Here is a 17,195-nt window from a genome sequence, read left to right on the forward strand (position 1 = left end):
AAATTTGTGGGCCAAGTTACTTAATTTACAATTCCTGTATTGGTGTGGCAGGGAGCATAATCACTGTCTCCATCTCTGTACTGGTGACCAATGTGTTCCCTAATCTGGCATCCTGATACAAAAAAATTTGTGTTGTAGTAGAACTTTGGACTGAGCCTCAGTTTGTTCACTTGTAAATTTTTTTTAATGTGGAGAGAGTATTTTAATTTTACAAAATATTTTCACATTTCATTTGGTTCTATTAAGAGCCCTGTCAAAATGAGCATGGATCTTTCATAAGATTCCTCTCATGTGCAATGTTAAGTGTCTATACCTCTTTGATTTAGAGGATTATTTTTAGCCTCAGCATCCCCAGTAAAAAGAGGTTAACCACCTTTTCTGAGGATCTCTTGGCTCCCCATCTATTGCTGCACCTGCTAAATAAGCCACTTAATAGTTTGTATGATTCTAGCAATTAATCATTGTTGGGCTTGGATTAGCTTATCCTGATAGTACTAGAGTACTACATGGACCTATGTGGCTAGCTCAGAAAGAAGAAACAAGATATGTTTCTAAGCATATTTGTAGTTGCTGAATAGTGGCATAGGTAATAGAAAGAGAAGACAAGATGAGTAAGTAATAAAAACACTACGACAGACACCATGCTAAATAAACACTTTGCAAATATCTCATTTGATCCTTACAATGCTGAAAGGTACGTACTATCATTCCTATTTTACGCTGAAAAAGGTCAACCATAGGTTAGGGTTTTTGTTTTTGAAGAGGACTAATGATGTCCCTCTAATTTATTTATAATCTCGTTCTTTATGCCTAAATCATGGACCCATTTTGATCTGATCTTGGTATACGGTGTTAAGTGTGGGTCCATGCCTGATTTCTGCTATACTAATTTCCAGTTTTCCCAGCAGTTTTTGATAATGAATTCCTTATCCCAAAAGTTAGGATCTTTGGATTTGTCAAACACTAGATTGCTATAGTTGACTATTCTGTCTTGTGAACCTAACCTATTCCACTGGTCAACTAATCTATTTCTTAGCCAATACCAAATGGTTTTTGTGACTGCTGCTTTATAATATAGTTTTAGATCAGGTACAGCTAGGCTACCTTCATTTGATTTTTTTTTTCATTAATTCCCTTGAGATTCTCAACCTTTTATTGTTCCATATGAAATTTGTTATTTTTCCTAGATCATTAAAATATTTTCTTGGAAGTCTGATTGGTATAGCACTAAATAAATAGATTAATTTAGGGAGTATTGTCATCTTTATTATATTCGCTCGGCCTATCCAAGAGCACTTAATATTTTTCCAATTATTTAAGTCTGACTTTATTTGTGTGGAAATTTTTTTGTAATTTTGCTCATATAATTCCTGACTTTGGTAGATAGATTCCCAAATATTTTATGCTGTCGACAGTTATTTTGAATGGAATTTCTCTATATCTCTTGCTGTTGGATTTTGTTGGTAATGTATAAAAATGCTGAGGATTTATGGGGATTTATTTTGTATCCTATTACTTTGCTAAAGTTATGAATTATTTCTAATACTTTTTAGTAGAATCTCTGGGGTTCTCTAGGTATACCACCATATCATCTGCAAAGAGTGATAGTTTGGTTTTCTCATTGCCTACTCTTAATTCCTGTAATCTCTTTCTCAACTCTTATTGCAGAGGCTAGTGTTTCTAATACAATATTGAATAATAATGGTGATAGTAGGCAACCTTGTTTCACTCTAGATCTTACTGGGAAAGGTGAGGACTAATGATGTCACAGAAGATGTCTTGAACTTGACATTACTTGTGACATCATCAGTGAATTGGATTTAAGTAACAAAACCGGTCAGACTCACTCTTAGTCATCAAAACTCCATTGGTAGGACAGAAAGTCAAAAGACAAGTTGCTATAGCCTAGGACACATCTTATAATGTCTGACCAAGCTCTTAAGCATTCCAAATTGTCTGCGCCCATTCCTCCAAGGAAGTCTTCACTTGCTGTGAATAGACGATTCCTAACTCACCTGTGGTCTTAAGGCCCATGCCTCATCCTCACCCTGGTTTAGCTTGTTGGCTGAGATGGTTTATTGGGGTGTGACTTCTGAGTATGCTGCAGCTTCCTTGGAGCCATAGGTGAGAGTTGGAGGAATTGGGTAGACACCAAAGGTGCTAATCCTCCCTGAATATACTTTCCACTCCAGTGGTTAACCTGTCCAGGGTGTTACATAGCCAGTTAAATATCCATCGTTTAATTTGAACTTGGGTCTTCCTCCCTCTACTAGACCCAATACTTTTTTTCTACAGGACTGCCTTATTGGCTATCTTGCAGGACTTACTGAAATCAAATTATGTCAGGGAAGAAAACTGTATCCCAAATATAGGCTAGGCAAGTTTTTTTTAATGAAAAAAATCAGGTTAATTTCAGTAAGTTAGATTGTTTCTGCAGTGTGTCGTGCTACATAGTGTAGAGTTAATTGAACTGAGATAAATGATGGTATAGTGTTCCTTCCAGCAGTATTGTGGAAATAAGATGTTGATTCATTGGAAACATTAATATGGTTTGTTTCAGTAAATGTTCTTAGTATATTAAGTCATGAGGTGTATGTACAACATTCTAGGACATCTATGGGAGCATACTTGAATTTGTGAAACTGGTCATGGAATTGGAGTGTAGAGATCATGAAATTAGCCTTAGCAATGGACTGACAGACTTTTCTGATTAATCTGGCTTCGTGGAGATGGAATTTGAAAAACATTTCAGATTTCAGTACACTTAGCAGTCTGATTCCTTCAGAGTTTTAGAGTAAGTTTTTTTTTTTTTTTTTAATATTGATTATGGTTTTCATTAGATTTTTCTGTGGATCTGTACCTAGCTATGATTTGTTTCGATCTCTAGTCCTGGTTTGTCCAATCCTGCTTGAGGGTTGGGTAGATATATTCTGTGGTTATGTGGCACCTAAAGAGGATTATAGACATATATACTTTCAAAGCTTTGTGATCTCCATCATAGTGATTTTTGGCTTAAATCTCTTTGAAGATTACCTCTTTGTTCTGTGTCTAAGGAATATTGTAAAGTTTACTGTGTGTGTGTATGTACGCACGCGCATGCGCTCTAGCTATATGAATTACTTCTCATGGCAGTTACCACAGGATTTTTTAGCCAGATAATCTTTATGCTTTTGTGTATCAATTCAGATGCTTTTATTTGTTTCACAAGGCCTGGCTACCAAATGGAGGTAGTGTTGTGCCGTATCAGAAAACTTGCATGATTGCATTTTGAGGAACCTACATCCTTAGGTCACCAGACAGCTGTTGCAGCTATGCTCTTTGAAAGAGATTAACTCCTTCCTACCTTCCTGAATCTTCCAGATTTTGCTTTTTCCTTAAAATTTATAAAGTGTTCTTAGTTTCCCTAGCTAATTAATGTTAGCATCTTTTCCCCATGTGTCAAAAGATAATGAACTAAATGGACCTCTATTGAATAAGTGTGAAGATGATAGAGGACTATACTTTAGAGCCTGAATTAAGATATGATATTCTGTGCTCATCCTACTTAGCAATAATAGGGAAGAATGAGAAAACGGGATGGAAGCTTTACTATATATAGCTATAATTTAGAAAATCCAATACAATTCTAATATATCGAAATATGAAGAAAAATTATATGTAAATTCAAAGCAGACCATAAAACAATCTGGTTGAGTGAGTAAATCTTTTAAAATCATCATATATGTAAGGAACCTCCAAAGTATATTTTATAATGAATGGGAAGATTGTACCTCAGGTGGAACAAGGAGGAAATCAAGGCTAGAATATTAAGAGAAGTTGATAAATTGAAAGAAAGCAATGTGGAAGCTTTCCCCTGGCCTCCCCCCTTTTAACTCTTGGGATTGTTTTTTAAAACATAAAGCTGGGTTATTGACAGGAACTTTTTAACTCTTGGGATTGTTTTTTAAAACACAAAGCTGGGTTATTGACAGGTGGAAACAGGAAGATAGAACCATTAGTGAGAGGTATTAAAAACAAAGCATAGGAGGAAAGTGGCTTTACTAAGCATCTGGAGGCTTGCTTTTGTTCTGCTCAACAGTTCTGCCATTTTTTGACTTTGTTGCTTTGTACAATAGTAGGGGTACTGGATTTGAGACCTGTCTCTTAAGGCTTGTTATTTTTGTGATCTCTGAACCTGCTGACTGACTGTCTAATCAGCTTAAGATAAAGATCTGAGTCTTAATTATGTATATTTTATATATTTTTGATACTTCATTCAGGTGATCCCAGTTTTTCTTGTGGGTTTTGTCATTGTGACTAGCTCATTTTCTTTACAAGTTGTGCACTAGTTAGCAAGTACTTTGCCTCAATGTTTTTAGCTGTAAAATGGGGATCATAACAGTATGTACTTCCCAACATCAAAGAAAATTTTTGAAAAGCTTTTACCACAAGGCCTGGCACATTGATTATTAGTAATATTCTTTCTTGCCTTTCTGAGAACAGACTGTTAGAACTGAGACTTTGGGGGTGGAGGGAATGTTAGTCAGAACCTCTCATTCTGATGATAAGCAATTAGCTCCAGGGAGTTGAATTGAAACACATGGCTTATTAATAGTGACAGTCAAAAGCATAACTGGGTTTCTAGTCTAGTTTATAAGCCTTTTGAGAAGTTAGAAACAGGAATGAATAGTACTACCATTGTCTCTTTGAAGAAGAACTGGGAGAGCTGGTAAAATGTCATCTAGGCACCAGAGTTAAAAACAAGTGATTGAGAAAACTGCACACTTAACAAATAGTAGATTGGTCACTATGGTGGCAACTTTTCCTGCTATTGATAGCTTTTAAGTAAGTGCTAGAATTGCATTTACATACTTTTGTGACTTGAAAAGCTTTAATTGCTGTTAAGAGATTGATGCAAAGGAAATCATAAATTACTTGAGCAAGTTGGTCTCAACTGGTTCTATACCTTTGTTCTCAAATGTAATATGTTTGTTTAGAAATCATTTAGATGTCACCATTCAAAACAAAATGAAGTATAGGTGGTAGGAAATTATGTTGGAAGAATGGTGGTGCAAGTAATAATGAGAGGCTGTTGCAAAAATTTGTGACATGAAAGTAAATTTAAGATGGCAGTTTTTAAAGGCACTTTGGCATTGTTTTGAGGGAATGTATTTTGGCAAGTCTTTGTCAGAATGCAAGTGATTTTTTAAAAAAGACAAAACATTAAATTTTTGGAGTCTCTAAAAATGAAATAATCTTGAACTGTTTTTGAAATTTATTATAAAGTTAATGGTAATCGTGGGTAGTCTGTTTAAGCGGTTAAGGTTTATTTAACTGCTTGATTTATAGGAAAGACATTACTAATTTTGAATAATATAAGCTATTAAAGTGTGTTATTAAATCTTTAGGAGACTAGGAACATGAATACTTTAAAATAGCAAATGGCAAAATTCTTTGTACCATTACCCCATTTGATAAATCCCTCCCCTCAACTTTTTTTAAAAATAATGAACAGAGCTTTCTAGAGATCATGTAGTTAAAGTTGGGTTTTGGCATCCAGATAGATGGTGATCTGCTAACAAGAAATTCCCCTAGCCATGATTCTGGCTAAGCTAAAAGTCCTTTACACCTTAGAATTATAGTTAGTGAAATATTTTTATCCTTTTCTATATGTACATTAAGAACATAATCAACTCCTGATTTGTATATTATATCATCACCCAGCTGAGGTGATCACAGATATTGGTTTTGTGCTAGAAGGTCTATTTCATGGTAAGGAGGTTGTGAAGTAGAATATTCTGTGGTGGTAGAGATTCACTGAGCAGCTTAGATTGCTGCTGAGGCCAAAAGGGTCAGATTGTGTTATTGAGAGTCATGAATAGACAGGTTTGCTTAAATTTACTTAGAGTTGGTAATTAGTGTTTCATTTATTCTACCTAATTACCTAATCTGGGGCAAAGCCGTAGAGGAAGTGCCTTGAGTAGAAAACTAGTTTTTACTTCCTGACTGGAAAACATTTAAAACTTTTTTTAATGAGTTCAGTTCAGAAGACAAATGTTTAGGACTAGAGGAGAAGGTTAGTAGAAATTGGTTAGATTAAAAAACTATTATAATCGAAATCCAGAGGGAAGGTCCATGGAGCTACCAGATTAAGGTGGTGGTTATGATAGAGCAGATAAATCTGAAGAAAATAAAAGATTGAAAGGAGATAATGAATAAAATTGATGCCATTGACAGAAATATTTTGGATAAGGAGATGAACAATTATAATTAGGTGCCAAGATGTTACAGACAAGTGTTGAATAGTAAAGAAAGAATTCATTAAGGTTAAGAATTGTTAAGAGAAGCTTTTTGGAAGATGAGTTATACTGCAAGTTGGAAAGAAGAAAATGAAAGACATAACTATTATCTCGTGTCTATAATATTTGTCAGCTCTGTATGATCATTTGTAGTCAGTCTCTTTGCCGTCATCAATTACATGTACATTAAAAAGTCCTGTTGTTTTCAAGTACCTGAAAATAACTATGCTTTATAATAATCCTCATTGCTTTATTTACCTCACTACCCTTCAAAGCCACAAGGGGATTAAAGATCCTCCATTAACCTCTCTCAGTGCTTTCGATTTTCCTAAATTCAAATCTACCTTATTTTATGATTTCTTCATAAATTTAATTATACTATCTATATACTAGACTATAAATTTAATTGGGGAAAATATTCATCTGTTGTTAGACTTGCTTGTCCATCTGTCATATAGCGTAAAGGCCCCTTATGTTCCAAGTGTGCTATCAACTTTCCTATAGACTTTTTCTGCCAAAAGTGCCTCATAGATTTTATGAGCTCTTGAGATACTAATGGAGGCTAGTAATTGGTGATGTTGTTCTCTTATAGTATATTACCAGCATAAATCTGTAAAGTCCTGACCAGAAAACTTCCTCTCTTCATCTCTACATGTCTTGTCTCAATACTTGCTGCTTACTTTATTTTGCTCACCACTACTTAGGCATTAATTATATTGAGTGTATTTTTCTTTTCTTTTTTTTTCATTTCTGCTTTTGAAACAAAATTTTAACTTGTCTAGAATTTGCCCAGTTGAGTACTGCTGCATACATAAGATGATAGCTAGTCAAAATCCATTATTAATAATGAAAAGTTCTTGTACCAAACTCTTAGCTCAGTGACTGACTTAATTAAGATCACATAGTTAGGAAGTGTCTGAAGCCAGATTTGAACTCTGGAAGATAAAACATTCCAAGCCCAATGTTCTACCAAGTGCTACTATTGGTTACACACTTTGAAATATGTTTTCTAGTCTAGCATAAAATCCTTAACTCTCTAGTGTGAAAATTCCCTGAGGTGAACATGACCAAACTCAAAGCAAATTAGTAACAAAGCTGGACTGATTGCAGATTTTTTCCTTTTGCTCCAGCCATGTTAACTCCAGCTGTGAGAAATTTGTCTTCTGTTTGGTTTGCTGAGAATCCCTTACATTCTTGTTTTTAAAACAAACTAGATAGTTCAGTTTATATCCCCAAAAGAATTGACATGACAACATAAGGCAGTGTGATAAAAGAACTGGCCTTGCAGGTCAATGTGACTTTTTCAAGTACACTTCCCTCTCCCCTTCCTGGAAATATAGGCAGCTGTATAACCCTGAGTAAGTCCCCTAACTTGTCAGCAGTAGCTGGTGCAACTCTTAACTTGGAGAAGACAGCTTTGTTCTTTATCTCGAGCGCATTTATCATGCTTGACCTGAATGGTCATCCAACTTGACATAGCTTTTGGCATCAGTGTTGGAACAATTTAAATAGTATGCTCTCATTGAAAAGGCACAGTGGCATTGGAAAGAACAGTAAGTTGAAAGTCAAGAAAATTGGATTCTACTTTAGTAAGTAGTTATATTCACTTACGCTGCTTTCTTCATCTCTGAAATTGAGAATTCCTATTCCTATTTTATATACTTCTTATAAAGATGCTTTAATAGGGAAAAAAAAATTTCCCCCCCACTAATTTGTTTATAAGTCAGAATAGGCGACCAATACACTTTAGTTGACTGTTTCACCAAAGGTGACGAGATTCAAATAGTTATCCTTTTATATCTTCAGTTAATCCAAATGTCTCTTCCTCATGTGTTATAGTTTCTCTGTGTCAGAAGTGCCTAGGTATTTTAAAGCATGCTTTATCTGTTTTTGTGTTTGTAACCCCCTTAGTGCTTAGCACATAGTAAATGCTTAATAAATGCTTCTTTTTTTATTCAAAATACCATCAGAACAATCTGCAGTAAGAGATAATATATTCCAGTCTAAACTGAAGATGGAGACTTGGAAGAAGTAAGGCAGTATTCTTGAAGTTGACTTTTGACACTTGTCTTTGGAAGAAGTTGCAAGTGGCTCCAAAATCCAGCTTTTTTCATTATGATGCATTTCTGACTCCTCAAACTTGATTTTGTCTTACAGGAATGACACCAAGGAAGATGTATTTGTACACCAGGTGAGTGATTGTGCAGACATCTACACTTCTGACTGAAGTGCTATAACCTGAAATCCTGGATTGGTAAATAACCTCCAAACTGACTCCTGCTTCCTTGTTTTCTGAAATTATAGTAATGTATTTGGTATAAATACATGGGTATTTTGAAGCATGCTTTGTCTTTGCTTTTGTATTTGTATCCCCAGCGCTTAGCACAGTGCTTGGCACATAGTAAATGCTTAATAAATGCTTCCTCATTCATTCATTTTTCATTCAAAATACCATTAGAACAATCTCTGTGGTAAGAGACATCATTTTCTAGTATAAACTGAAGATGGGGACTTGGAAGAAATAGGGCAATATTCCAGAGTCAAGTGTGCTTTTTTAGTGTTTGAAACCTTAGATAGATTCAGTTCACTTTAAAATGGAATTGCTAGACAAATTGTCTTTTCAAGAACTTGTATTAGTATTGAATTAGGAATGGCAACAACCTTTTTAAAGCTTTCTAAAGAGTCCATGAATAGGAGGCTATGTAATTGTTGGGTGTATGAGTTAGAAAATTAAGAAATTTTGGTCACCTGAAGGTAAGTAAAGTAGAAAAGGAACGGTGAGATGGATAATAGTTTAAATAACTTTCAGATTAGATAGGAGTATTTTAGAAAGAAAAATTGCATTCAAATTAGGTGTAAGTCTGCTGAACTTTTACTCACATTTTTAGATAGATGTTTTTAGAACTAGTTTTTGGAGTAGAGCAGGCATCTCAAACTAAAGCATAATGCTGTAGTTGTAGTTTGCTGTTGGACTTGAGGCTTCCTAAGGCTTTTCTTGAGGGTTATAGCCACATGTATAAATAAGTCTTGAAAGACTAGATTTGTATTTTGCATGTGCACACTGACAGGCAATGGAATTACAATGGATTTTGCAGCTTAGAGCCCAACAGTCTTTATTGTTGATCTATCTACTCTGCTTAAATTAAATTAAAATCTTACTCTTTTGTTTATAGCCTATAACCTAGCAAAAACCAACATATTTAATAATTTATTTCTCTTCTCCTTCCCAACCCCAGGGAAATATGAGCCAAAAAGGCTAGTGGGCTTAGAAAAAGAATAGACAAGTTTTGTTTAATTTGCTGCTTTGTAGTAATAAGAATAGGGATTTATATATTTAGTATGGATTTGGGAAGAAGGGGACAGGATGGGGAGAAAACAAGGTTAATTTCCAACACTTCCAGAAGTATCTTCACAGAATGATAGGATATGAATTCTCAAAGCATCAGGTGTGCCCATGACCAAATGTAAGTACAAAAACATATCCAAAACCAAATGTCAATAGCTTTTAATCCATACTATTGCTCCTGTATATGGCCACAGTCAAGTTGACTGTAAAAATTGAGGGTTTGACTCATTTTAGAAAAAAAAATCTCATTTATAGCTTGTAAGCAGTCTTTTTTGAATACAGCCTATCTTGGTTGATTATCTGATTTCCTTGATATCCCCCTCCCATCTGTAGTCCTTATTTCACCAATCATTAACCTCTTCATTAAGATATGCAAATTAGAAAGGAGGACAGTAGTAAAAACTGGTTTGTTTTTGCTATTTGTCAGCTTCTTTGAAAAAAATTTAAGAAGAGTAAGAGGTTGGGACTGTTGACCAAAATAAGGGCTTGGTATTATTTGTGTCCATACAATTGTTAATCTCTCGTGGCTTTAGGTAATGTAGAATTAACTATATCCCACAGGTTGAAAACTCAAAAGGGATGGTTTAGATGACATGTTGTTTGAGTTTTGATTCCATTTTGCTGTCATAATATTCAGTTGTACTGATTCACTTATTATCTGTTTCCCCCCTCCCTTCATGGTACTGTTCACTGTTTTAGCCTGTAAGTATTGGCTCAATTCTTTGGAATCCAAGATGAGCATGGAAACTTTGCCTTTCAAGATTCTAGATAGTGGTTAGACCCAGGTGACCTCACAACCTTGTTACTCTTTCTTAAAGCCAACCCCATTTGTAGGCAACTAAAAGTCAGTAGTGTAATAGACACAAAGCATTCACTTAGTGGGTGACATGTATTGGTTTTCTTTCTCTTTACCGTGATCTAGCTCTCCTTAGTGCTTACCCAGTTTTGGAATCCAGGAAATGGAATCTTCCTGTTACTCTGGAATGAGGTGTTAGGAAGCTTTTTAAGAGTGGTTTGATGGGGCAGCTATAGGTGATGCAGTGGAGAGAGCATCAGCTCTGAAGTCAGGAGGACCTGAGTTCAAATCTGGCCTCAGACACTTAATACTACCTAGCTGTGTAATCCTGGACAAGTCACTTAACCCCAGTTGCCTCAGCAAAAAAAAAAAAAAAAAAAAGGATTTGAGTTGCACGTTGATTATGCTAATCAACAGATTGAAATGTTCTAAGGGAATTTCAGAAGGAAATAAACAAGTTTGCTGTGTGGTATTAAATAAGAAGAGGGATCCACTAATGCCAGGGATATCGGGAACATTCTCTGCAGACCCCCAGAAGCACAGAAATAGGGAGGTTTCAACTGACATTTGTGATGGCTTGGCATGGATAAAGCCAAAGAACAGTTTATAAGTAGATAAACCAAATCTGCCTGTCATCTAAACCAACCCTGAGCAGAGCTAGCTTCCATTGGTGAGGGACAGACGCGGGAGATAGAGTAGAACTTCATTTTCTTACTCATTGTATAACCAAACTTAATTTGTAGGCAGCAAACACAAAGGTGCTTATTTAAGAAAATGTTTCTTTTGAAAACTATTTTTGATACAAATTAGTAGGAAAACTGAGAGGCAGCATAGCATAGTGGGTAGAGAACTGGTCTTGGAGCCAGGAATCCCTGGTTCAAGTCTTGTCTCTGACACTGTACTGGCTGTGTGACCTTTAGCAAGTCACTTAACCCCTCAGTGCTCCAGGCTGCTCTTTTAAGACTAATGCAGACAAGATGTTTACCCTACTTTGTAGAAAGAAGTTCCTCACCAGGAACTCATTACTATATAATAAAGTCAGAACTCTGGTTTAAAAAAAAAAAAATTTAGTGGTAAGCACTGGGTAAATTAGGGGGTAAAAACACGTATAAGATAATGGCATTTGAGTATAGGCTGTGAATATAGATCTTTTGTGGTCCCTACCTTTCTAAATTTAATGAACTTCTGGTTTCATTTCAATTCGTCTTTAGGTCAAATGTATATCCAAGTATATTCAACATAATAATTAACTCTGGTACATTTTAAATGAAAAAGCACATTATTCACCCCTGTTAATCTAATTTTGGAATGTGATATTACTAGACTGCCATAAAGAAGAATAACCCCAGGAAGTACCTTCGCAGTGTAGGAGATGGAGAGACTGTGGAGTTTGATGTTGTTGAAGGAGAAAAGGTGAGGATGTTTTCTGTGTAAAGGTTTGACTTCAGTCCAGAAATAATGAGTTTTGATGGTGACTCTAATGTAGATGGGTCAGATGACCACAAATTACAGGTTCATCAAGCTTTATAGCTTCCCTATTGTGTGCTGGCTGCAGTTAGTGTGCAATCTCTTCAGAGCCGTGATGAACTGATACATTTCAGTCACGTGGTGTGTGTATGCACCCCCTGGCCACAGCAAACCTTTTTTTTTTTGTTTGTTTTTTAATTGTGAATTTTGTGAATACAAATATGTCCGATTTCCTTTGAGTGTCACTATCAACTTGTAATGGCTTTTGTAGGGTGCGGAGGCAGCTAATGTTACAGGCCCTGGTGGTGTTCCAGTACAAGGCAGTAAATATGCAGCCGACCGTAACCATTACAGACGTTATCCACGTCGTAGGGGTCCTCCACGGAACTACCAGCAGAATTACCAGAATAGTGAGAGTGGGGAAAAGAACGAGGGATCAGAGAGTGCTCCAGAAGGCCAGCCCCAGCAACGCCGTCCCTACCGCAGGCGGCGCTTCCCACCTTACTACATGCGGAGACCCTATGGGCGTCGACCACAGTATTCCAACCCTCCTGTGCAGGGAGAAGTAATGGAGGTAATGTTATGGGGAAGACGTTAATAGGATCTAACTGAATCTTATGCCTGTCTTGGATGTTGATTCTTTTCTTTAAAAAAGTGTTTCTCATAACCACTGTAAAATAAATGTATAGTTTGCCTTCTTGAGATTGAGTTAAGGGAACTAAATTCTAAGAAGATGGGACTAGTAGTTAACAGTTTTAATGTAATTAGTACATCCATTACCTATAATGCGTTAAAGGTTAGTGGTAGTGAATAGAGTAATTCTGGATGAGTCACTTTAACACCTGCCTCAGTTTCTTTTTTTTTTTTTTATAATAACTTTTTATTGATAGAACCCATGCCAGGGTAATTTTTTACAGCATTATCCCTTGCACTCGTTTCTGTTCCGATTTTTCCCCTCCCTCCTTCTACCCCCTCCCCCAGATGTCAAGCAGTCCTTTACATGTTGAATAGGTTACAGTATATCCTGGATACAATATACATGTGCAAAACCAAACAGTTTTCTTGTTGCACAGGGAGAATTGAATTCAGGAGGTATAAATAACCCGGGAAGAAAAACAAAAATGCAAGCAGTAGTTTCTTTTATAAAATGAAGAATGATAATAAGGTCTGCCTCCTGGGGTAATATTAAGCTTCACTTCTGACAGTATATATAAAACACTATTAAAAATTTTAAAACGATATGTGAATATTACCTACTGGCTTTAGAGGTCAGATTTATAATGAAACTTTCTATTAAGTGAACTAAGGTATTAGGTGGTTTAACTTTTTGGAGTGATCTGATTTTAGTAGATTTCATAAGCTTTTTTTTCCCCCCCCTCAGGGTGCTGACAACCAGGGTGCAGGAGAACAAGGTAGACCAGTGAGACAGAATATGTATCGGGGTTATAGACCACGATTCCGCAGGTATGCTCTAAATTGATATGTCTTCTGTATTAAAATGCTGCCCCAGGTATATGTCAGGTCACACACTTGTTAGGCGTACAATATTTGCTATATTAAGACTTTCTAAATCTGTCTGGGTGGAAATTAATCCTTCTTTTTGGTTATTTCACAATTAATATATTTTCCTTTGGTCAAAATAGCAAAGTAAAAGTTAAACGTTTCTTTTACCTTTGGCTTGTATTAGTTAATGAGCAGCTATAATTTACTTCTCAGTTAATGTCTAAGGTAGGCTGTATTTTGCTTTCTTTTACATTGATTTAAAACAAAATGGAAATTGAAAACAATGGTAAGATTCCTATACTTGAGACTAGCTAAGGGTAATAGACATAGGTCATTGGTAAAGGGTGAACCTTTTAGATTTACATTACTTCATTGGGAGAGGGAGAGATAACAAATGTTAAATATAACAGGTGGCAAATTTAAGAGATTTTTAAAGAGAGTTGACATCAATGAGCTGTAGCTTGATGTGAAGAATCAACAGATAGGGGTGGCATCTGCATTTGGCGGGGAAAGGGTATATGTGTACATATAAAACCCACCAGGAGTTTGTTCTTGGGTAAAGACAAGTTTGACACAGCCTAATTTGTTAGAATTCTTGGGATAGCTAGATGCTGATAGTTCTTTTCAGTAGGAATTTGGAGGCGATAAAACAATGTTATTAGAAGGGAAGACTAGTAGAATTGGTTCAGGTTTGAGGAAGATGGATTACAAACCCTTAGTTACTGACACTAGGTTACAAATTAGCTCATTTCCGTATTTGTTGCTATTCTGATTTCTTATGGGTTACTATAAAGCATTGGTTTTTAAAATGTAGTTCTAGATGACTTGTGGCTTTTAAGGTTTACCATATATATAGGATGAGGGGAAAGGTTTTCCTTTTTTTGTTTTTGGTACTGTGTTAACCCAAGCCTTTTTCTAGGGTTCTCTGAAGTTTTCCACTCTTAAGTAAATAAGCAGTTATTCTTCATTCTTTTAGTCTCTATTTCCAAGAAACTTTGAATCAATCTTCCTTTACCTTTGTATCTTTAGCATCTTGCACATAGCAGACTTTTTAATGTGTGTTGAGCTCAATTGCCTAGGGTAGAGGTAGACTGCTTGAAACAGTGGAGATGATGGTTCTTTGACAACAGGGGACTCGGGAGCATTGTGTCCATGCAATATTTGCAGGTGTAGATGGGCTCTTTTTTGGAAAGGTAAGTTCTCTTTTGCACTGCACAATTTAGGTAGTGTTGGAATGACAATCTCACCATAACCATCTATCTAGCTGGTGTAAACACCAGAATTTTTTGTATCAATGCCTAAACTTTTAGAGAACCCAGTATGAATTGAAGTTGATGTATCCCTGTGTCAGGTAGCTTATAATATGTAGTTCTGCTTTCACAAAACCTACAATAAAATTTGAATGGATTAATAAAGCAAAGGCATCCCTCATATAGATGACTTGATTATCAGTATCAGTACCAGCCCTGAAGTTCTGTCAACAGTTCTCTTCTTGACCAAGTTTTTATTCGTTATGGATCTTGGCTTTGGGCTGGTGGTACCTGAAGTTTAAACATAACCATTCATAAAAGTATTTTGTTTGGGTTTTCCATAAGTCCTTAATTCAACTGAAATGGCAATACCTAATCTCATATACAAAATGTATAGAAATGGCCCTGGAGATAAGCATAAAGGCCTCTGATAATCAGAAGAGATGTTTCTGTTTAGAAACTCTTAGTATCTATTTTACCAAACAGCATTTGGAAGGAGAGGGTTGCAAGGACATTTAACTATGTGGCATATCTTGTCAGCAAAGGAAGAAACAAAAACTTGCATTAAAAATGCAATTAAATCACACAAAACTTTAGGGTAGTTTATTATGGGAGCCTCTCTGAGGGCAGCATTGTCTTGTAGCAATTCAATGGAGCTTCATAATGGATAAGTCTGAATTGGCAATCCAGAGAATTCACTTGTTATTGGGATAGTGAAACATTAGTATATACTTGATACCAATATATTTGTATTTATTGAATATTAATCACTTAATTGTAGGAGTAGCAGACCTAATACATAAAGAGCTACCCCTGGAGTTTGGGAGATCCCACCCCTGGGCCACCTGTCTGGGGCCTATCAGCTGTAGTAAGAATTTCTTCACCTAAAACTCATTCATTGATGAAATCACAGGCCCAGGTCTTAGACTCCATTCTGTCTGTTCCTGTAACTCACCACTCCTTTCCTGTTCCTTCTACCCCCTACTCTTCCCCCAAAAAGTAACAATCTTTAAAATTCTCTGCCATCAGCACCCTTAGTGTATGTGCAGTAGTATTGAGAACTGTTAAAGTCCAGTTTGTGTGTCTATTTTCTAGAGATATACCTTGAGAATCTCAATCACTATAGCCAAACTCTCTTTACTACTTCTATCCTTCTTCTCTGTTGGGTTACACTGTCAGTATTCTCTGCCCATGTTACTGTTTGCATCACTCTATCTGGGGTGGCAGGTTATATTAAAGGAAATAATCTCACAAAGGTGGATAATCTTACAGTTGGTATGGTCTGGCTTCAAGTTCTTTCCCTGGCACATACTTGACTATCAGTCAAAACTTTTATCAAGTAGCCTACTATATGCTAGTCAAAGAGAGGGTTATTATTATTTTTTTTTTATTTGTTTGCTTGTGGTTTTTTTTTTTTTGGGGGGGGGGGTTGTTTTTGGTTTTTGAGAAGCTTACAATCTTATTGGGAGAAACAATGTGCCAATCACTATACAAAGAAACTACATAGGATAATTTGATAAAAATAAGAGGCAAGGGTCCAGAATTAATTAATAGATAATAGGAAAGGCTTTCTATTACAGAAAATAGGGCTTTTTATCTGGAACTAAAGGATAACTTGTGTCATCTTAGGTACTTCCTTATCCTTTCAGTGTCCCCAGGCAACTGTCAGTTATACCAGAAATTGGGTGTGCCAAAAGGGAGGGAGGGGTACTAATCTTGATTGTATTGGAATTTCCCTTTAAAATATTAGAACATGAATCCAGTAAAAAGAAAAAGGAAAAAAAAGCAATTTCTAGTAATATATTTCTGTAAAGATGTTAGGATTAATTTGCCTTTAAAGTTGGACATTTATATTAATGGAGTTGTTTTAAATCTTGTGCATTATTTCACTGAGAGTGCTTAAAAACAATTCTCTATCTTGCCCAGGGTAATAGTAAAGTTAATTTAGCCTTAGTAGTGGGAAAAAAAAACAGATTATTCTCTGAGAAATGATACTCGTTTATATATAGTTTTTAAAAAGCTGTTGATAAGGCAATGAGTATACTCTTAATTGTATAATAACCTGACCCCTGAACTTAGAGGTTCTTTTTTGGACTAATTTGACCTGAACTTGTAACTTTTTTTTTTCCCTTGGATAGATAGAAACAGGTCAAATACTAAAGTGATAGAACTGTCATTTTATAACAGTTTGAAAGAAATGAATCCTTTTGATTCATGTAATCACTGTGTGAATTATTTAAATGAGCCCTTCATTTTCTTTTCTCCCTTGACATTTTGACCTTTCCTCAGAATGGTACACTGGAAAAGGACATGGGGTTAGAGTTACAAGACTGGTTCAGTCCTGGGATTGCCTCTACATGTGTGTCTTAAGTAGAGCTTAAGCTGAAGGTCTCATTTTCCTCATCTCTACTATGAAGGCTCTGAAGCTAGATGACCTTTAAGAGTCTAAATTCTAACCACTCTTTGTTCCAACGAAAATTCAAAAAAAAATTTTAAAAAAAGTTTGCTACTTGTCTGCAGCTCAGGCAAAATCAAAGGGCAATAATGGTTAAGAC

At 35.8% G+C, this 17,195-nt stretch overlaps 1 protein-coding gene across 4 annotated transcripts in view; it reads left to right on the forward strand.

Annotated features, from left to right (window-relative positions):
- Positions 1 to 17,195, forward strand: part of YBX1 (Y-box binding protein 1) — a 29,063-nt gene that overhangs the window by 5,225 nt on the left and 6,643 nt on the right. For 3 of the 4 annotated variants that reach the window (XM_051987928.1, XM_051987926.1, XM_051987924.1), the window contains exons 3-6: positions 8,436 to 8,469; positions 11,744 to 11,833; positions 12,159 to 12,461; positions 13,269 to 13,351. In XM_051987928.1, the coding sequence (XP_051843888.1) occupies positions 8,436 to 8,469; positions 11,744 to 11,833; positions 12,159 to 12,461; positions 13,269 to 13,351 (510 nt within the window). The remainder of the gene's footprint in view (positions 1 to 8,435; positions 8,470 to 11,743; positions 11,834 to 12,158; positions 12,462 to 13,268; positions 13,352 to 17,195) is intronic. The other variant, XM_051987927.1, reaches the window with a different exon arrangement.

This window comes from Antechinus flavipes, chromosome 3, assembly GCF_016432865.1.
Source record: "Antechinus flavipes isolate AdamAnt ecotype Samford, QLD, Australia chromosome 3, AdamAnt_v2, whole genome shotgun sequence".
In the NCBI taxonomy this organism is placed as follows: Eukaryota; Metazoa; Chordata; class Mammalia; order Dasyuromorphia; family Dasyuridae; genus Antechinus; species Antechinus flavipes.